The following is a 24032-nucleotide window of genomic DNA, read 5'->3' as shown; positions in this document are numbered from 1 at the left end:
AGAACTAGAGCTAGAGCTAGAACTAGAACTAGAACTAGATTCATTTTTTACAGAACAAACCCATGGAGAAAAACTATTAGCACAAATACCACTTAGTATTATATTACCACACATACATTTATTAGTTTTATCTTTATGACATGATTCATAATGATATTTTAAAACAGCAATGTTTCCATATTTATAGTTACACTCTAAACATTTTAAAAGCATTTATAATAGGGTAAACTTTAATATTTACCTAATCATTTCGCGGGGTAATATTTAACCATGATTTCAATTAAATCTTTAGTATTATATTTAGATGTGATACACTCTGCTAAATTTTTATTTCCTAACGTATTAAGTGTATTAGTTTTACATCTCTTATCTAAAATCAATTCAAGGTCTAATTCTTTTTTATCTCTAACAAAATTTATGATCTCTTCTCTAAATTCTTCATTATTTCCATATAGTCTGGTTAAAAACTTTTCTCCTTTTCTATTCAAAATTCCCATCTCTTCATTGACGAAGTCACAGCTACACTGATTTATATATTCTTCTTGTATTGCTTTTCGTAGATCAGTGAACGAACTTTGTTCATGGTTCTCCAACGAGCTTTGCTCGTGGGTCTCCAACGAACTTTGCTTGCCACGAACTTCGTCTGTTCGTAGATCATTATCCAACTCTTCTCCATATCCAACGTTAACTAATGTATTTACTCTACTCAACATTGTGCTTGCTCCCATTGCTACATTCCCAGCATTTCTTGATATTATATCAGGATAAATATAACTAAACATAAATAAACCTGAGCTTATAATTCCACCAATAATTGATAAACTTTTTATACCCTTTCACATAATCATTTCTTTAGTTAAAACATTATTCTGTATTTTAATATTATTTAATTTAAGAAGTTTATTAAAATAGAATATATAGTTATCGTGATTAAAAACATTTCTATCTGTTGCATTTATCATGAGTGGTTTCATATAAGCTATAAGTTTATTTATATCTTCTCTTTCTAATTCATCTTTTAAACTAAGAGCTTTTAAATCAAGGAAACCAACTCTTGAATCATATATCATTGTTCTATTACTATTAATAATAATAAAAGTATTTTCCTTCCTATTATATTTAATTATACCATAACGAAGTTCATCTGACATTCCATCTGTACGATTATATTGGTTACTATATAGCTCACTAACTATTTTAATAAAGTCATGTTCACATTTATATATCTCATTAAAGTTTTTAAATAGATCAGGTCCATTATAAGTTGTTAAATAAATAGTATCACAACTCATTCTTGCTGTATTAATTATTTGAGCTGGTTTATGACACAATACAATCATTTTAATATTACAATGTCTACCTTCAGCAAAATAATTAGCTATATCCTTATTTAACCTATCACCCATATCATCAAGTACTATTACACAATTTTGAAATTTATGCATATTATTTTTTGTGATCATATTTTTATCACATTTATTAAACCCAGTATAAAATTTATTAGACTCAGGATCTATCCAGTCTCTGTCATCTTTACACACTATAACTATATTTTTAGCTTGATCAGTGAACGAGCTTTGCTTGTGGTTTACCAAACTGTTTCGCAGATCTTGGTTTTGGTTTTGGTTTTCGTCTTGGTCTTGGACTGAGTATGTTTTTAAGTATTGTCTAATAAAATATGTTTTCCCTGTGCCAGTTCCACCATAAACAATAGCATGTAATGATGACTTTTCATATTCAAATCTAACTAGATTCCTATTCATAAATCCACCAAATCTTTCTTCTAGTTTTGTATATTTACTTGGTATTGAATCATATAATAAATAACAAATTCCAATTATAATAATAAGAAAAAAGTATACCACCTTTATCGATTTTTATATATAAAATTTATTACATAAAAATGCTTATCCTAACTTTTGAGGAATTCAATAATAAATTTAATATTGATAATAATGCTATGAGTGATCTCAGAATAAAAGATATAGGTAAAGATACAAGTCTAACACCAATTGAAATAGTAATGAGAGGTGAGACTCCAGATAATATCCGTGAAACGGCTTCACCGATCGGGGAAGCTAACTTCAACGTTATTTTCAATCTACATCCAACTGATGGTACACATTGGGTTTTAGTATTAAGAAGAGAAGGTGGTCCTGTGTATTACTTTGATAGTTTTGGTGTAGAAACCACACCATTATTTTTAGAAGAATATGTTGATCTAGGCTCTAATGAGAGAATACAACAATATGATGAATTTTATTGTGGTGCTTATTGTTTATATATGATCTATCTTATTGATAGAGGATTTAGAATTAAAAGTGCTTCGAATATTCTAGTTAATCAATGTAAATATCGAGGAATGTATAATGAGTGTTTTTGTTTAGGTTGTAATGTTAATGATAAATATGATGTTAATGATAATGATAATGATGATGATAATGATAATGATAATGATAATGATAATGATAATGATAATGATAATGATAATGATAATGATAATGATAATGATAATGATAATGATAATGATAATGATAATGAAAATGATAATGATAATGACATTGATAATGATAATGATAATGCTAATGATAATGATAATGTTAATGATAATGTTAATGATAATGATAATGTTAATGTTAATGATAATGATAATGATAATGATAATGACATTGATAATGATAATGTTAATGATAATGTTAATTATAATATTAATGTTAATGATAATGTTAATGATAATTTTGTATATCAGGGAACCTGCTTCGCAGATCTATTTGGTGAAAATCATCAAAAGGGTAAACCTTATAACAATAGTCCTACTAAAACTATCTCTATAAACATAAATGATGATCTACAATCATGGTTGAAAGATGATAATATAATTACTGACACTGAATTCCCAGATAACTTTAGATGTATAATATCTGGTCCTAGTGAATGTGGTAAGACATTCTTATTAAAAAAAACTAATTCTAGCTAGTATTTATTTTGATATGCTATACATCATTGGACCTACTGGTGATCAATACATTGGATTAGAAAGAAGAAACCCCAAAGCAATTATAGAATTTGTTAAAGATATAAAAGATTTACCATCTCCCGATAAACTACCCAAAGACTTAAAGAAACTAATGATATTCGATGATGTTAGAGCCAAAGAACCAGTTATTAATGAATACTTTTGTAGAGGCAGACATAATAATTGCAATATGATATATCTTGATCAAAACCTGTTCTCTCTGGATAGGCAGAGTGTTGGAGAGAATTGTAATCTATTTATTTTATTTGAACAGAGAGGTAAATTTCTAGCATCGATATATCAAGATTTCTTTAATAATGTTGAACTTAGTTATAATGATTTTGCTAATATATATAATAAGGTATGAAAAGAGCCTTATAATTATATTGTCATTGATATAACTAATAATAAAAATATTAATGGTAAACTAAGAATTAATTGGGATCGGAGAGTTTGGTAGTTTATTTTAAGTTTAAGTTTATTTCTACACCAGATCAACGAAGTTGCTGTGTTAACAAGGATGTAAAGTAAAACTTAATACATCACCATTAAAGTCTATAGGTCTTCCATGCTCATCTTTAATATGAAATTCTATATATTCTATTCTATCTTTAATTATATTTTGATGTAAGATATTAGTTGGTATAATATTTACTAGATAGCGTGGTGGTTCTGTTAGAGTAAAATTATATAGTATGTCTGTGTTATTCCCATTATCTTTAACACCAGATATCACATTACAATGAATGTTAATAGTACTAATACCCATAAAATCAACAATTTTCTGAGATGTATATTTACCTTTTTTATAAACTATATTTCTAAATCCTAGTAATGGGGCTATTGAGTTTTCTATGTCAAAGTTAATTGCACCTTGTTTTACTTCCATTAAACTTTTCATTGTATTCTTATCAGATTCTATTATAACGTTACCTTTAGTTTCTTCTTTTATTAATTCTGCTATTTCGAATAATTCATATGCTCCTGGTATAATAGCTAAAAGACGGGTATCTGACCATGTTTCACCCTTGATATCATATATGAATTGATTGTTCCTTCTATTCACATTAAACACCGAATTATAAACAGATAATCTAATTAAGATGATGAGTTAAATATAGGTTCACTAAAGTTAAATTTTTCTGTTGGCTTTATCATTCTAAAGTTAAATGTATGGTCTTCATTAGTTTTAGTTAAAACTTCATGTATATTTTGTAGTTCTCTTAAGATTAAACTATCAGTCATTTTTTCTATTCAACTATTAGATTATATTTATGGTTATAGTCATAATTATGGTGAAACATGGGCGAAAACCCATAGTTATAATTATAGCTTTGGTTATAGTCATAGTTATAGTTATAGTCTTAGTTATAGTTATAGTTGTAATTAAAAGTTAAATTTTTATCTAAAAAAATGGATCTTAATTTGGATACAAAAAATGGTTATAATAATGATACACACAAAATTAAATTTGTAAATTGTAAACCAAATAATCTGGCAACGATGAATACAATCAATACTAACATTAATATCATACTCAATAGAGAAGAGAATCATTTAAATTTGCATGATTCATGTCTAGAGATAGAGTTTGTTGTATAAGATGATGCTGGTGGTGTATTTGCTAATGATGCTAATATCAGATTAATTAATTATGGTATGATGGCCTTGTTTAGTTCAATTAAGTTTGAAACTAGTGGTGGTAGGACAATTGAATATATAGATTATTGCCATCCTAATCTATTGATGCATAAGTTATTAACTAGTACTGATGATGAAACTGAGAGTGGTTTTGTTAGAAATCAGGGTAATATAGATAGTCAACTTAAAGGTGACCATATTGCTGCACAACGAGGTCATCTGTATATGATGATTAAGATGAGTGATCTATTTGGATTTGTAAATGATTTAGAAAAGATTATATATGGTTTAGGATTTAAACTAATATTAAAAAGAAATAATAATGATAGAGCTGTATTTAGAGTTAATACTAATGCTGGTGCAGTTGGTAATGATGCTAATATAAGAATTAGAGATATATCATGGTGTGTACCTAGTATTGATCCTAGTGATGATAATAGAATTAATGTGCAAAAGTGTTTAAGTAAAAAGAATAATGTAGACTTTAGTTATTATGAAAGAAAGACATTTTATAAGAATGTGCCCAATGCTACAAACTTCTTTTTTGATCTTGGTATGGAAAGTGGTATGGAAAGACCACAATATATAATAGTTGGTTTTGAAAATAATAATGTTAATGAACAAACTCATGATGCAAGTACATTCGATATAATGAATGTTACTGAATGTTATTGTAAGATTGGTAGTGAGTTTTATCCCGAGGATAGAATGAATATTAATTATGATAGCAATAATTATAATGAGGCTGTTAAAGAGATTGTTAGCTTTAATAAAGATTATAATAGGCTACCACATAATATAAAACCATATATAAATATTAGAACATTCGAAAGTAGTTATAGAATACATGTATTCGACACTAGAGATCAAAGTGATCATATAGGTCCACAACGAATACATCTTAATTTAAAATTTAGTGCTGCAGTTGCAGATGTTGTATATCATGCATTAGTATTCACTAGAAAGGTTATTAGTGTGAATAGTGATGGAAATAAGATGGTTGATATAATCTCATAGACATAGTCTTAGTTATAATTAAGTCTTAGTTGTAATTAAGTCATAGTTATAATTATAACTATAGTCCTTGTCATTATTTCCTACTAGTCTTAACAATACCCTTAGCATAAATAATTTCTAATTTCTTTTTATTATCTAGAGATAGACCCCTAGCTTCAAGCTTAATCTTAGCCTTGGGCCTAACCTTTGGCTTGGGCTTAGGCTTACGCTTAGGCTTAATGACAACAAAAGGATTATACTTTTTAACTTCCATTGTTTTTTATATATAGAAATGAGTCATTTACAGAAATTTAAATCTAATTCATATTGTGTTGGAGGTAGACATTATAGTAGTACTAATAACATAAGAAGTTTTATTACTTCAAAAGGTACTAAAATGTTAAAGGGTAATTGTGTTAAGTGTAAGAGAAATAAGTCAATGACTGTTAGTGATGCAACAATAGAAGCAGAGGGATTGAAAGATTTCTTTAAAAGTGTTGGTAGGGCTACAGTTAACTTTGGAAAGAAGGTTGCCAATAATCCAGTAGGAGCATTAGAAATAGCAAATAAAATGGGAAGTGCAGCTGCATCTAGAAACCCTAGAGCCGCTTTATCAGCCACACCTGATTTAATTAAATTTGCAACTACTGGTGAAGGTATAGAGGTAGTACAAAAAGGAAGAGGATTATACTTAGGTACAAAGAAAAGATAATTATTTGATTATAGTCATGATTAATTTTATGATTATGTTTATATTTATGATTATGATTATGATTATATTATATTTATGATTATGAATTATGATTATAATTACATTTATATTATGTTTATGATTATTGATAAATTTTAATACTAATATTATTATTACTAAATACATTATTACAACTAAACACTAACAACTTTAGTTTAGAAAAACACTCAGCTTGTTTTTCTTGTTTTTCTTATAATCCTCATATACCTTAACTAATTCATTATACTTATCATTATCTATTTTATTATCATTCATTGATTTAGTATATAGTCAATTAATCTTGTCGCTAAACTGTTTACTTAAAATATACATTTGTGAATACTTTATAATTTTATTTCTTATTTTAGTATTAATTGTTTTTGATAATGAACCACAAACAGTTGCTGTAGCAAAAGCTGTTGGTATAGAATAAGGTAATCCTATACCTGTTAATGCAACTGATGTTGATGTTGCAGTTGTTGCTATAGACGATAATACTATTTCTGTTATCTCAGCTACGTTAAAATAATTCTTATATCTACTTAACTTCTTATTATAGTTATTAGTTTCAGTTTCATAATCATTTCTAATATCTTTTATAATGTTAATATTGTTGTTAAATTTGTTATCTGCTTGAATCTTTTCGTTTACGTATTGTTCATTAACGGTTGACAAGTTGGGATTTAGTAATCTCTCACTCGGTGCTTTTGGGTTAGTCATAGTTACGGTTATTTTAATTAGTAAAAATTTTTTCTATTTCTTTCGTTATATCTTCTTGTTTAAAACCATAATTCTTCTCTAGACTTTCTTGTTCTTTATTATCAAGTAACGTACTTCGTAAAAGTATAGCAATTATTTATTGTACTATTGTCCTTTTATTCTTTAAAAGGGCTTCATCTATAAAAGAATTAGTCTTTTTATTAACTTCATTAAATTCTTTTAGCCCAGTAGTAAACATTTCATCTAGTTGTATGTTAGTGATATTCTGATTAAACTTATTATTATCAAATTCTTGTTTTAATTGATTATATTTCAAGATAGTATCAGCAGCAGCTTTATTTCAAAACTTAACAGTATTTGTGACTTCATTTGTTGATTCAATAAACTCATTAATTAGTTCATCATTAATTTGTGTTTCATTTAGTTGTAATCTTTTAGTTATGACTTTATCAAATTCACCTTTTCTTTTTTCAGTTGTGTTTCTACGTAGAATGTCTATTAGAAGAGGATAATAAGTTATTGTCACAATACTCTTTATTAACAACATCTTTTTCATCTATTGGAGGATTGTACATTTATAATTTTATAGGTATCCTTCATATCAATATTATCATTATCTTCTAGGATTAACCCACGAGCCTTACTTAGTGTTAAGTTTTTTGTTAATGTTGATCCGAGAAGTGGTTTCCCCGATGGACCTCCGGTCATGCTTCGCCATTGATGTTTCGCTTGATTGAATCTATTTCTTGTCATCTTTGTATTTAATCACAGTAAAAATTATGTCTAATGATTCTAAAACTTTATTATTAGATTCAAAGTCAAACTCGGATTTTAATAATTCCTGTTCGTAATATTTACCTTCTATTATCTCACCATTCATATCTTATATCTTATAAGTTGGTGTATGTGTTTTTAGAACTTCATTAACTTTAAACAATTCTCTATTCCAATTAGAAGTGTATCCCTTAGAGAAGATACTACGTTTATCTGCATTTCTAACATAATCACCAACTTTAAGTTTAGGTTTAATAATCTTAAAACTAAAAGTATATTTAACTTTATCAGGATTATTAGAAGCGTCAACTGGTGTCATATTAATTGTTGAGTGAATGTTATTGTTATATGTTAAAACAGCATCATTTAATATATTTACCCAATTACCATCACCATTGATGAACATTGGTTTATTTATTATATGTTAAAATGTTCTATTGAATCTCTCTACAAACACAGCCTTTAAGTCACTATAAGTAGAATATGGTTTTGTTTCATATTCTTTAAGTTAAGTTTAAATGTTTTATTGTAAAACTCACTACCTCTATCTACCCATAACTTTTCTGGTTTTCTACTTTCAGAGCCACCCTGTGGACTTTCACCTTATACTATTTTAAAACCATTAGTTATAGATAAACCAGATTTATTCTTCAATGGAATAGCCCATGCATATTTTGTGAATATATCTATAACAGTTAATATAAACTTATAATTATTATTGTATTTACTTAGAGATGACTTATCAATTTAATCAGCTGACCATGTTTTATCTTTATATAATGGTATTATTCTTTCTGTTCTCAACTTTGTTATTTGAGGGCTAAATACTTCTTTAGCTAATAAGTGTTGTTGTTGTTTTTCCATCATTATTTATTTACCATAATTAAAAACAAAATTATCTAGTTGCTCTTGATTAATAATATTCATAGATAATATTTGCTTAGATATATCTAGCATTTCGTCATATAATCCATCATGACCAGCTTTTGTTTCTAGTATTAATAATTCTAATCTTTCTATTAAATTATTTGGGTCCGCGTAGTGGTGGCAGCTTTGTTGGTTAGGGTTGCTATTTAATCCCCTGCCAAATACATCATCTTTTACCCCTATTATACGTTTTATTGTTCTATATCTAGCACTTTTCTTATCCCCTTTTCCTAAATCATATCTAATGTCCTTTAAAAACCCTTTAATTTTGTTTTCATCTTCCTCGATTTCACCATGTTTTATATTAGGGTTAGTAAGAAAGTTTATAAATTCATTTGACAACTCATATATATTATCCTTAACTATAAATGCATTTTCTTGGTAAATTAGTTTAACGCCGTTCATTTCAATATCTAAATTTCCGAACTTTAACTTTAATTGCGGGTTAGATTGAACTGACATTAAATTAATAATTTGAGCTGTGTCTTTATCTACTAAAAGTCCTGGTTTATCTCGAGCTTCCTCTACAGCTTTGCCATTGGACTTCATTAAAACTTCATTGAACTGGAAGCCAGCTTGCTGGATCATCTTAGTTTGTTTATCTAACTCTTGATTTTGCCAATCTATTGCTCTTAATGTTTGTTCACTTAATGCTAGATTGTGTTCATTGTTTGCGTTTAAAGTTTTAGTTAAAGGATCAAATAACTCTTCTATTTCTCCATAATATTCTTGTTTATTTTTAATTTATCTTCTAATCTATTTTTTCTGTTTTGTTTTTCTAGACAGTTTAATTCTATAAGTTCATCTAGGTTAGTCATTTTATATGTATTGAAAAATTATAAAAAGAGTAAAAAACGGATAATGAAAATTCTTTTGATGAAAACTACTCTGAGTTAAAAAAATGTTTAGCTTGTGGAAAACAATATCGGGCTATGGAAGAGCTTATTGACCCTGGCATGATGAATTAATAATTTCGAGTTGTTCTAATTATTTAGATGAAAGGGAAACCAGTAAAATAAAAAAAATTATAGAATATAACAAAAACAAATTAACTATAGGAATTAGTGATTTGGAAATAACTTTGGGAGGGGTAATGATCTATAGTGTACTAACTACTAAACCAGGAGTAGCAATTGATCATTTTATAAAAGGAATTATAGAATACTATTAACCAGTCTTATGTTTTTTACTTAGATTTATAAATCGATAAACCATAGATGGAGTCTTTTCATAGATCAGAGAAACTGCTTCATAGATGAGCAAAGCTATGACTACGTTCATCAGTGAAACTGCTTTGCAGATCATTATATAATCTAATATAGGCTTCAATTAACTTTCTATCATCATTAGTGGTTAGTTCTAAAATATTATTTATTAACAAGTCTTTATTATATTTATTGTCTAACTCTGTTGAAGTAGTATTAATCTTTTTTATAAAATCTCTTTTAAAAAAAATATAGTTCTTTATCATATGCATAACTTTTTATATTAATTAAGGAAAACGTTTTATCATCAAATATATTTAAACTAATCCTACTTGTTTTTGTTGTTGTCATGTAATCGCCAACTTTTTGTATTCTGCATTCATCTACTGTTCTCTGTCTATTATTCATTAATGCATCATAATAATCTATGTGCCTAGCATTATTATGCTTCTTTATTCCTTTTTCTTTAGCGTTTTTAGGATAATTTTTGAAGCTATATGTTTTGGGGGACGATGCTATGAATTCCTCAATAATCCTACTCCCCAGCTCATGCTTAAACTTGCCGGGGACTTTATTATAAGTTTTTAAAGGTATGTCTAGATTACTTAAGTCCATATGCTCATCACTAATTTTACCTTCACTATAACTTAATACGAAACTGTCCATATCCATGTAGTGAAATGTTAGATATTTGAGGGATGGTTTTAGAATATTATAGAATACATCAAACATATTTAATTTGCTAAGTTCGAGTATTGTTACTCCTAAATATACAAGTGAGCTATATTCTTTTTTTTCTTTATATATTCTATTTGGCTATAATCTCTATATCTAGTTATAATCTTAAATGTTGGTTTACTTACACTTTTCATTATCTTTTCTTCATCTTGTAAGAACTTACTTTGAAAGAAGTGTAGAGTATTCATGCACATTCTTCCATATAATGAGTCATTCATTAATTTCCTTACATCCTTTTCTGCTTCAGTTTTAGCTGTTGCTCTTTTATTTGTATTGTTTTGTATATAATCTCTACATATATAATCTTGTTTAAATTTAATTACTCTATATATTTTTAATACTTTTACTCCCATCTTAACATAGAACTTTAACATCCAATAATGAACAGTATGTTCTGTTTTGTTGATTTGGTCTAACATTAATTTCTCTGATCTTGCCTTGCCTCCATCTCTTTCTCTGTAACCTAATTCATTATCATTTATCTTTCTCTTATTAGGCATCAGTGCTAACTGTTCTGTTCTCTCTTTACATTCATTAGTATAATCAATATCACAAACTATATAGTAACCATGATCACTATCATCTGGAGTATTCAATGTTGTATCTAGAGTAGTAGTAGTAGTAGTAGTATTAAATTGGAAGTCCTTATAAGGTAATTTTTGCATCATTGCATAACCATATAGGTTGTATGCGTCTATGTACCATATGGTCTTACTATCACTGTTATTTATATATCTATCACCCATTATTCCACATATACCACCTCTCTTTGCTCCAACAAAATCATCTAGCATTTGTTTATCTTGTAATGTATCTAATGTTACACCGCTTGACATTAACCATCAATCAAAACTATAACCTGGGAGACTTACATAATGTAGTGGGTTGAGCTAGAATTCTTTCATACTTAGTTTAACATATTCATTCATGCAGTAGTCTAATATTTCCACATCATTCTTTAAATACTCTGTAGTTAGATCTTACCCAGTTTTATGACTGTTTGCATTATTAAAGTTGTCTGCTTCTTCTTGTGTTGGTAATTTATTATGTAGGGAGGATTCAAAGTCTTCCATTTTTAGATTACCTACAACTTCTTGGTAGGTAGCTTTGCTACCAGTGGCAGCTTCGCTGTCATAATCATCCAAACCAAAGTACTCATATGGATATAATGTTTTAGTTTTACATCCGTATATCTTTGCCATTTGATCTAGAGGCATAGCTAAGAAGTTATAACTATCTAAGAAGTTAAGACAATCAATGCTAAACATCTTAGACTTACCAGCAGCTAGTGTCATGTTATCTACTTTTTTATCATTATTCTGTTTGAAGAGTTCACTGTATAGTAGGTTGAAGTCATATCCAGAGCCATTTTGGAATATTACAGGAATGAAGTTTTGTTGTTTGTATCTTAGATTACATATTTTACATGCTGGTCCTCTATATTTACCAGTTTCTTGACAGTGATCTCTTTCTTTATTAATACATGTTTTGCTGCAGATATGACAAGTGTTATTGGTTGCATGATATAAATTATCTTCTTCTGTGAATAACATCTTTTCCTTATGTTTGAAATTATTCTCTGTTTCTATTTCTAATAGATCTCTAGCAAATCTTTTGATGCAGCCTAGCCTAGACCGAAGTAGTGCTTGAAGTTACCTTGCCAGGTGTATACCACAGCTATTGGAATATGTTCAGCTATTACATATTTACAGTCATTTGTTGTGACTTCAACAATGCAACATTCTATATCGGCAGTTGTAATATTTTTTATATTCTGTCGTTTGTGTTAATTTATAAAAGTAATATTTTTTTCCTTAGGACAAACAATCTCTGGTTTGAATGAGTTCTTGCATTCGTGTTTATCATATTTAATTTGTGAGTAAAACCAATAGGTACACCTATCACAATAATAATATTTAATGTTGTTTTTATTTGGGCGATCTAACAGGGTTTCTATATTTTTTATTAGGGCGCAGTGTTCGATTTGTTCATTACTCCAAACTAGTATTCTTGCATCTTTTCTATCTTTATCAAAATCATCCACTTGTTTAAACAATTCTACCTTGCCCCCACCACAAGGTGTGTATACCCAAATATTAATATTATGCATTTTCTGTATTCTTATTATATAAGCAAAATCATCTTCATGTTGTTGTTTTGGTTCAATTAGTTTATCTACATATTAACCTTCTCGAGTTGCATTGTGTGGGGCTGGATGTAGCCAAGCAAAAATAGTTAGTTGTAAGCAATTATATTTTTAACTACGTACATCTAATATCGATTTAGAGCTTTTGAGATCGGGAGGTAAATCTATATAAATACCAATAGATGCTTTAGTTGGTTCATTGTTTAACTGAATACTTCTTATTCCAACAAACTCGAAATCATAACCATAACCTTCATGTGTTTCCTTTTCGAAATCTAGCCACTGATTGAAGTCATCATATTCATATATTGCGTTATTATTAATATAATCAGTATTGAAAAATATTTTAGCAGTTTTAACTTCTTCTTTGGTTCTCTTCTTATAATCACATTCAACCGTGATCTTAAATTTGAAACTCTTAACTTTTCTGAACTGGTAACAGTTTTTAAATTCTTCTAAAGAGTAATTAGTTGCTTCGTCTATGTCTTCATTGTAATTCCCACCTTTATCAGTAATATAAATTTCTCTCATGTTCTGGCTGGAGTTTATATCAAAATCTTCTGTGTTTTCTAGATACTTACGATTATGACTATATGAGTGAGTAGTCAGAGTTGTTTTATTCCTTGATTTGGCTTTGTTTTTAATAATATAATCATCTTCATCCGAATTATACACCCTCTCCGAGATTTCTTCTTCAGACTCAAACATTTTTTCCAATAGTTCCTTATGTTTGAGATCGTATGATTGATGCCTGTATAAACCCTTCTTTGATTCAAAGGATAGATTACAGACATCACAGAAGTTTATGACACTAGTATTCGTTGATTGGGACATGATGTATTTATTTAGGGAAATAATTTAGAAGTAATTTTTCGAAAAATGAAAATGAAATGCAAAAAGTGTATAAATAAACCTTGGAAAGAATGTTGTAATAATTGTAAAGAATTAGAATATTCTTGTTTTGTATGTAAAAATATGGTTAAAGTGAAAGATTATATAGAACATTTGGGATATCGTTATTCTGATCCTGATCAGTATCTAGTATGTAGTATGTGTAATGTTTATAAACATATATCACTATATAGATTTAGAAAGAGGAAATATAGACTATTTATTTATCTTCATAGATATAGATATGGTCATACTAGAAATCAATTCAGAGAGCATATTTATAAGTATAATATTCAAGAAGACATTGAAAAACACAAATCACTGTGTTTCCACCGATCTCAGTGTTTTTGACTTTGCTCTTTTTGTTCAAGTTATCCACGAAGTGGCTTCATCAATCCACAAAGTGGTTTCACAGATTTTCGCAAGTTTGGTTGTACGTGTTTGTTACACGATCTCACTAGTTATACTGAAAAACACTCATCACTGTGTTTCCACCGATCTCAGTGTTTTTGACTGTATACCCATCACAGTGTGTCCCATGTACAGTCTCACTGTAGGGATCTGCGAAGCAGTTCAACGAAGTTGTTTTGCAAATTCACTGATCAACTTTACTGTGAATTTGTTTCTTTATCTCACTTAATTTCATAGTATTTCATCAGAGTCGGGGGACGTTCACTGGAGTTAGTGAGGAAGGAACCCCAAACCTTCCGTTTGATGAAGCAACTTAACTAGACTCGTTGATTTAACCACTACGCCAAATGAGACAGAAAGTTTTAGTTTTAGATTGATTAAATATCAATAAAGGGATATTTTAAAATTTTATTATTTTAATATTTCTTTCAATTTTTGTCCAAGTTTTCTTTTTTGTTCAAGTTTTTTCGCAAGTTTGTTTACGTGCTTGTTACACGGTCTCATCTGCGAAACAGTTTCACTGATTAGTTTTATACAACTATCTGGGGACGTCCACTGGAGACAGTGGGGATCTGCGAAGCAGTTTCACTCATAGAACCCGAACTATCGGTGAAACCGCTTCATGGAACCGTCTGATAACAGTTAATAACCAGCTTAACTCTGTACTAGCGGTTTGCACTAAGTGAGGCAAGAAATGATAGATTTTAAATATAAAAGAAGTGAATATAGAGAGAATGTATAGTAGTAGATAAAACAAGGGATTCAACAAACAGTAAAATTTGGCCCGATTCGACATGTGCGATTAGCGTTAGGAGAAAGGGACAAATTTTACCGATGGTTGATTCCCTTGTTTTATCTACTACTAACTTTGAGTTCACTATGGAACCATGACTAAGAACATGCAGGCTGAAACAGAAGTGAGTGCTCTAACTAAATGAGAAATTTTGCTAAGTTTCTGCGGAAATTTTTTTTCGTGCTGTTTTTTTCTAAGAATTTTAAGTGTTAATAATTTTTGCTGTTTTTTTTCTGAAAACTTTTTTCATGCGCTTGTTTTGATTTGCAAGCTTTAATACATGTTGCTTGCTGCACTGCGGATTAGTCTTGTAATATGCTCTCAGTATTTGTCCTAGATTGTTCTGCTCCGGTTTTTAAATCTGTTTAAGGGTTTGTTTTCTTTAGTAAAATATTTTTTTTCTTTCAGGCGAATTTTGTCACGTGTTTTTACTGTTTTGGATGCTTCCCGTAGCTTGGTGACAGAGCAATCAGCGCTTAACCAGTCTAGGGGCATTCTGTTTTATCTGGATGGCCATAACTATGTTCAAGTCACAGTTTAGGCTGGGTAGTTTTGATTTCTGAGTAATATTTACTGTATGAAAAATAATAAGTTCAGCTTATCTCCAGCCAACAAGGTTTACTTCATATGCGATTTGGACTTCAGCCTGGTACTTGTAATTTATAAATTGTGTAGCAAATCTAAAATGGCACGGTTTTTCCTAACTAAAAACTAGCTTAAACATAAAGACTGTGAGACTGCGTGTAAACGGTTACAATAATTAACAGCTAGAGGCAACAAAATTATGACTTTGTTCTGCTCATAATAGTTTTTCAGATGTGATTTTTTTTCAGACTAACCAGGATAATTTACCCCGGCGATTTTTATGACCTCAATCGAATCACTATGAAGAGCTGCTCTAGATGAAATTTAATATCTTCTGAAGGTGCAATGTTTCAGAACTGAATTAAGTTTTTACTCCTGAAATATGCTGGTTCAGCGCTGAAATGCTCCGAGTCTCAAGTCCGGGTTTTGTTTTGAAAAAGATTTTATTGGAGCCGAAAATTTTTAACAAAAAACCTCAAACTCTACAGGATGTAATTTTAATCAGACTTGCGTTTATTGTACCTCTATTTCTCAAGAAAAGATTTTTCAGGAAATAGAAATTTTGCAGTGTTTTGCTAATTAAAAAAAATGTTTATAAAGATGCAAAATTTATATTGAATTTTTTTCTGAATTTCGTTTGCGATAAAAAAAACTTTACGCATTTTTAAAAATTATAGGTATTTTCAGCCGTGCAGTGAGAGCGTAAGGATTGTTTTGGCCTAATCGTTGCTCGTGGTCTTATGCAATCAAAAATGTTCGGAATGTTTTTTGATGTCTGTCCTTATTTTTTTTGCAAGTATCATTCCAATTGCAGTCAACTCTGTTTTCATTTAACAGTTCAGTAGAAATTGGGTACACTATTTGATTTTAGTGAAATCAATTTATGGTTTTTGAGTAAGCTCATGGTTTTTATGTTTTTGTATATTTTTAAAGATTTCAAATTTTGCCACCATCCGATGTTGTTTTTGTAGTTTTCTGACTAAGTCCAATTGTTCAAAAGTCTTATTTGTTGTCGGAGGAGCTATTAAAAAATCTATCCAATGCTTTCCGTTGATGCTTTATTTTTTTCGGTAATATAACTCGAGGGGTAACCAAGCTTCCAAACTTCATTTTTGATATGCTGGATTTTTGTTCAAAATAGTTATTTCGGTAACATTCAGTACAATGTTTGGTTTATTGGAAAGCAGAAAGGAAGGGCTTGCGTTTTTTGCCAAGTCAAATTAAGGGCGGCCTTTTTTGCTGTTTTAGTTTTTAATTTATGGTTTTTAGGGTTTAAACTACTGGCTTTCATAACTTTTGTAAATTTATTTTGGACAATTTCCAAATTTTGACGTTCTCTTTTACTGAACGAATCAGCAAATTAATCGCACATTAATGACAATTTGCATATCACAATATAGGCATTGAAAGATAGCGTAATTGCTTAAATTCGACCTTATAGTGAAGAGATTGTGATGACACAGTTTCGTTGCAAAATTGAAGTGCCTGTATTTGTTCTTTTTGTAGTCTTGTGACATTCTGGATTTTGTCTCAACGGTTTTGTATGAAGGGTTAAATGAAACAATTGAATGTCTTGATAGCTAATGGTTTTCATGGCTTTGAGATTAATTGTTTTAAAAAACTAAACTTGTTTTCTATGTTTGCACCTTCTGTTTTCTGTCTACTTGATAGGTATTCTCAATAGGGACATGCTACTTTTTTTTTTGGGTGAAATGCAAATCATTTGGTCTATGCTGGTTTTTTTAATGCTATTTGGACTTTTTATTAAAAAAAAACAGATAGACGATGAGTTTTTTTCGTAAATAATGCTTGTTGTTTTAGTTTAATTTTGCTATTTGTCTTGTTTATTACTGTCCTTATTAGCCAATATCATTGGCCCTCTTATGAGTTATTGTTTGTTTTGCATGGTAGTTTAAGCTTAAAGCGATTTATTAAATGGATACACCAATTATTTTTGAACATTAAGTGGTTTTTTTGAAAGTTTTCTATCTCTTCCTCATTTGGTGGAGTCAAAAATGTGGATGTTCGGTGTTGAATATTTTTATTATGTGCAAACGCACATTTCCAAGCTTACTTGTTTGGTTTTAACAGATACTTCAAGTTTTTCAAGTTTCTAAAAACGCTAAAATGTTAAAAGTGTCTGAAAACCCGACAATGATCTGAACCAACCTTATTTTTACAGGAATGGTATCTTCGTACATATTAGGATCGTAGGTAGCCACGTCATTGAAGGGGAATATGTCGGGTGTCCAAACGTCATTCATTTCAAATCTGAGTAGAGTGACGTTATCGTTTTGCTTCGGATCCCACTGGATAATTTCATCCCTCCAATCCATCCGTTGCCATAGCAACGTTGTGATAGTCTCCTCTTTGACATCAAACCCTGCAAGACGATAGAGCGAGATGTCGAATGTGACATTGATAGTTGTCTGGTCTGATCTGACAGGACGGGTAAATCTGTTGTAGCCTTTCAGAAGTTCTTCAGAAAGTGATGTCTTGTTGTAGTAATTATTGGCATCGGAAGCATTGATTATTGCATTTTGGGTTGCGATTAAAACGGTGAGCAAAATTTTAAACAGAAACATGATTGAAACAGTTAATATCGAAAAATGTTATGGTGCATTTAGGGCCCGACGGTCTATGATGGGTTTCAAACTGGCGCCTGTTCAAGGGTTTAAGATGTTTTGCAGACCACATAAACCCGAACTGAACTGCAAGTCAACATCAATACTGGATCAGTCTAAATGCAAGTCTACTTGCACATATCAGTACTGTGCACGTCTAAGCAAAAGATTATCCACCTAATAAGTTCAAATAATTATATAAATGATGTCTCCGTTGAAAACCTGTTCAGAATAACGGTGCATGGGTTCATTTTCTGAAGAAATAGCTGTTAAAGTAAAATGCGAGTTCAATTCATCTGATTATTCAACAGAAATAATTCTCAGTTTAACAGCGAAATGGTGTCTCAAATCAGAAAAACTAACATGATTACTGTTAATAATTGTGAAGAGCTTTAGTAAAATCAAGGAGACATTTCATGCAGATGTACCCAAATCGAGAGATTAAATTGGATCGTCAAATATACTTGAAGTCTAGCAAATAACTTAAGGCGCGGTAAGGTGCGTGGTCAGTATTTGTTATCTTGCAAAATTCTAACAGATTATGGCGTAATTTTGCACGACGATGTATTTTTTGACATCAATTTCTGTCAGAATTTTTGGGTAAAAGCTTTTATTGAACAATTTTTTCTGACAAAATATTAGAAGATAGGAAAATTGAAAGATTTTCGTCAACATGAGCATGGATGAGATCATTTGTCGTCAGAAGGGATTTCTGGATCCCTACAAGGGGTAGCAGTCTTGTAATTCACATTGAAGGACCTTATATCAAGCATTCTCATGACCAAAGGAAAAGACCAAATCCCACATGAAACACGTGATTAATGTTTGTCATTATTTCCCAGGCTGAGGTCCCAGACCGAAACCAGATATGTCCAGACAGGTCCAGACGGAAAGTGCCTATGTCCAGACCGTCCCAGACTCAAAGTGCCTATGTCCAGACCGTCCCAGACGGAAAGTGGATATGTCCAGACTTTCGTGCGTTCCAAATTTTTCGTGCGTTTTTCGTGCGTTCGAAGACAAATATGTCCAGACCATCCCAGACCGAAACAGTATATGTCCAGACTTTCGTGCGTTCTTGTCCAGACCATCGTGCGCTCCAACTCAAATTCGTGCGTTCAACGCCAAATTTTTCGTGCGTTCATGTCCAGACCATCGTGCGTTCATGTCCAGACCATCGTGCGTTCAAATCCAGACCATCGTGCGTTCATGTCCAGACTTTCGTGCGTTCACCAGACCGAAAAAAAATTACATCCTGGGGTGCAGTGCTATTCCTTGAAGATGAAGACAGAGAGGGTTCCAAAATTCCACAAATCCATATGTTTAAGGTTTATCAAAAAACTTGATTTTCAATCACTTTTTCTATAAAATTGAGGGAAAAACCGACCCCTCCAACCTAGGTTGGGATGTTCGATTTTTCGCTCAGTACTATATAGAAGAACTGATTTAAGAAAAAATTTTTGATATTTGCACTACTTTTGTCTCCCTTCAACACTTTCCAGTTTCACTTGCATCCAACTGAAATTTTTGCAAACCTTTAAGAGTAATTTGAAAGTAGATTACAGCAAGAACTCAAAAACCTAGTTTGGTGGTCGAAATTTCGCTCCGTCATAGAGAAAAAAATGATTTAAAAATAATATAAAAAATGATATTTGCATTTCATTTGTCTGAAAACCGACCTCCCACACTAGGTTTTTGGAATCTTCCTGTTATCCCCTTTCAAATTATGCTTGAAATTTTTCAAAAAAATTTGTTGGGTGCAACTGAAACTGAAAAATGTGTTGAAAGGAGACAAATTTAGTGAAATTATGGAAAAAATTTTATATTTGGATCATTTTTCTCTATATGATGCAGCGAATAATTGACCCCCCAACCTTGGTTTTTGATATTTTACTATAATCTTTTTTCAAATTATACCTGCAATTCTTCAAAAAATAGTTAGATGCAAGTGGAACTGGAAAGTGTTGAAAGGAGACAAAAGTAGTGAAATTATCGAAAAATTTTATTTTTGGATCATTTTTTTCTATATGATGCAGCAAAGAATTGACCCCCCGTGGTCAAATGACAGCTATACGCCAACTGAGCATTTAATCTGTACTATTGTACTGAAATTGACGATTCTGTGTCCAAAACAATGTTCGGTGATCGAAAAAGTTAAGCCTCATCGAGCGCGGATACTTTTTTGGAAATAATTGAAAACTTAACCAAAATGGTTCCCTGAGTCCAATTTTTTTATTTTATCCCCAATTATGGCTAAAGTGCAGCCTGCCCACCAAAATGAGCACAATTGGACTGAAATTGACGATTTGGTCATCAAAACAATGATCGGTCATCAAAAAATTTCGGATACTTTTTTTTGGAAATAAATTAAAACTAACTCAATATGGTTCGGTCAGACCAATTGTTTAATTGCATCACCAATTATGGCTGAAGTGGAGGATACCAACCAAAAATGAGCACAATTGGAGTAAAATTCACAATTCTGTGTCCAAAACAATGTTCGGTGATCGAAAAAGTTAAGCCTCATCGAGCGCGGATACTTTTTTGGAAATAATTAAAAACTTAACCAAAATGGTTCCCTGAGTCCAATTTTTTTTATTCTATCCCCAATTATGGCTAAAGTGGAGCCTGCCCACCAAAAATGAGCCAAAATGGACTGAAATTGACGATTTGGTCATCAAAACAATGATCGGTGGTCAAAAAGTTTCGGATACTTTTTTTTGGAAATAGATTAAAACTAGTTCAAAATGGTTCGGTCAGACCAATTGTTTAATTTCATCACCAATTACGGCTGAAGTGGAGGATACCAACCAAAAATGAGCACAATTGGAGTAAAATTGACAATTCTGTGTCCAAAACAATGTTCGGTGATCGAAAAAGTTAAGCCTCATCGAGCGCGGATACTTTTTTGGAAATAATTGAAAACTTAACCAAAATGGTTCCCTGAGTCCAATTTTTTTTATTTTATCCCCAATTATAGCTAAAGTGGAGCCTGCCCACCAAAAATGAGCCAAAATGGACTGAAATTGACGATTTGGTCATCAAAACAATGATCGGTGGTCAAAAAATTTCGGATACTTTTTTTGGAAATAGATTAAAACTAGTTCAAAATGGTTCGGTCAGACCAATTGTTTAAATTCATCACCAATGATGGCTAAAATGGAGCCTGCCCACCAAAAATGAGCACAATTGGACTGAAATTGTCGATTTGGTCACTGAAACAATGATCGGTGGTCAAAAAATTTCGGATTCTTTTTTTTGGAAATAGATTAAAACTTGTTCAAAATGGTTCGGTCAGACCAATTGTTTAATTTCATCACTAATTTTGACTAAAGTGGAGGATACCCACCAAAAATGAGCACAATTGGAGTAAAATTGACGATTCTGTGTTCAAAACAATGTTCGGTGATCGAAAAAGTTAAGCCTCATCGAGCGCGGATACTTTTTTGGAAATAATTGAAAACTTAACCAAAATGGTTCCCTGAGTCCAATTTTTTTTATTTTATCCCCAATTATGGCTAAAGTGCAGCATGCCCACCAAAAATGAGCACAACTGGACTGAAATTGACGATTTGGTCACCAAAACAATGATCGGTGGTCAAAAAATTTCGGATACTTTTTTTTGGAAATAGATTAAAACTTGCCCAAAATGGTTCGGTCAGACCAATTGTTTAACTTCATCACCAATTATGGCTAAAGTGGAGCCTGCCAACCAAAAATGAGCACAATTGGAGTAAAATTGACGATTTGGTGTCCAAAACAATCTTCGGTGATCGAAAAAGTTAAGCCTCATCGAGTGCGGTCAGTTTTTGTGACCGGGTCAAAGTGTTGTTCAGATTAAAGCTAATATGATACGAAAGGTTCAAATTGTGTGTTTAAGGCAAATCAAAATAAAAATATAGCCTGCCTGCTTTGAAAACATTCTTCGGTGAAAAAATTTGCATTGGTTCTCAAAATGTAATAGTTTTTTTCACTGTACTAACAGAAAAAACATTAAATTTATTGTTTTTAAGGGACTCCGCACTTAAAATCTGTCATGGTTTTCAAAAGATCAGGCGTGAAAGAAAGGTTGCGCGAAAAGAAAGGGTCTTTAAAGTATCTTTTACGCATGAAAATTGGAAGAAGTTTTTGAAACTTTTCAATTTTTTTTTGGGTGAATTTTAAAATTTGTCAACGTATTTTACCATTACAGAATTTTTATCTGGCATATTTATGCTTGTTATACTGCTTAGAAACTCATCTTTTTAGATATGTATACAAAGACTATCGTTTTCGAAAGAAAGGGTTAAAAAAATTGCAAGGAATTGGAAGAAAAGTGAAAAAAATGCCTTTTTTCACAATGAGTCCAGTTTTAAAATTGTGTATGTACTTCGAAACTATGATTTCAAGTACGCATCGTGCAGCTTAGTATCGCAGCTTTGTGACTAAACCAATTTTAATCTAAAAAAACGTAAAATTTTTTGAGAAATTGGTCAAAGAGTACAACGTACTTGAGGTCGAAATTTCGAAAAAATTCGAATTTTCAAAATTGTTTTTGTTAATAACTTCGAGCATAGATAGAGTTAGAGAGCGTTCTATAGCTTAAAATAAAGCTTGGCTAATTTGCGTTACGGTCATGTATATTGTTGCAATGTTATCTGTGACCGAAGGTGTTGTTTTTTTGCTTTATCTGAAGAATGTCGAAAATGAGCTGTTTTCGACCAAGGGGTCAGAATCATCAAAATTTAAAAACTGTTTTTCCGAACTTTTTTATGTTCCAGATGATAGCCCTTTTCTTCCTGATTCCAAAACACCTTCATTTTCAAGAATCGGTTCAGTAATCTCTGAGAAATTGCCCTTTGAAATAAGCCCGGGCCTCCGCCCCGCGAGGCTGGATATATAACAACTAAAACACATAACTAAAACAACTACCACCACAACTAAAACAACTACCACCATATTTCCCACCTCGAGATCATGTGAAATATGTAATTTCAACGCAAGTTGTATTTCGCCTCTCTACAGGTAAGTTATATGTGTTGGCAATGTGAAATATTCGAATGAGCTGCCGCATTGTCACTTGACCAGCTGCATACATTCTGAGCATGTCATCTGACAGCAGGAGGAGTGCTATGAAGCGCTGTCCGGCTAGACCATTATAATTAACCTGCAAAGAGGTGCATATGAAATGAAATGTATCGGAAACATTCAAATGGTGATAGTAAGTTAGTGAAAGCAATGAGAAAGTGTCAGAGAGCCCCCCCCCAACCAACCCCCCCCCCCAAGTCCGGCAGCTACACCAGAATACCCCCGCCCGTGCTACGTGTCGTACCGTACGAGTGTTGCACGTCGCAGAATAGCTGCGCGCGCTGCTGTAGAGCGCAGAACAGAGTGTCGGGCGTGCCCAAGGTCATTTTAATAGCAGGAACTGAGTATTTTAGATCAAGTGAGATGCAGTCAAGGTATTTTGACGACCATGTACCTGGACAGGGAGTTAATGTAAATGAGTTCTTGAGTCCAGGAGGACGCAGAAAGGAGATCAGAGTAAAATGTTTCAAATGTTTTAAAAAAGACAAGGAATTATATAGGACAAGACGTCAAGTAGATTTAGATCTCGCAACCTCTATAAGGTTCGTCAATTTTCAAGCTAAGTGCGAACCTGGGCAAGTACTAGCGAAAGTCTGGAAGATATTTAAGAATGCGAAATCGATCAAGTTGGGCAAATTAAGACCAAATCAGAAAACGGGCGAAAAAAAACAATGGCGTTACAATGGCTGGGTCAATTTTTTTGGCAGTGGAGACTGCAAACGTGCCAGGAGTCTTATCGAGAAAAAGAGAGAAAAATATGGCGAAATGATC

General features: G+C 31.3%; 1 protein-coding gene across 1 annotated transcript in view; it reads right to left on the bottom strand.

The window, feature by feature from the left end:
* LOC142342195 (neuronal acetylcholine receptor subunit alpha-6-like) overlaps positions 1–18557 on the bottom strand; it is a 30116-nt gene extending 11559 nt beyond the window's left edge. The window contains exon 1 of the mRNA XM_075393434.1: positions 17743–18557. Within this exon, the coding sequence (XP_075249549.1) occupies positions 17743–18158 (416 nt within the window). The 5' untranslated portion in view covers positions 18159–18557. The remainder of the gene's footprint in view (positions 1–17742) is intronic.
* Positions 18558–24032: the final 5475 nt, after the last annotated feature.

This window comes from Convolutriloba macropyga, chromosome 7 (assembly GCF_964194025.1).
Source record: "Convolutriloba macropyga chromosome 7, txConMacr16.3, whole genome shotgun sequence".
In the NCBI taxonomy this organism is placed as follows: Eukaryota; Metazoa; Xenacoelomorpha; order Acoela; family Convolutidae; genus Convolutriloba; species Convolutriloba macropyga.
The sequence above is the reverse complement of the archived record's forward strand: the minus strand, read 5'-3'. Positions and strand labels throughout refer to the sequence as shown.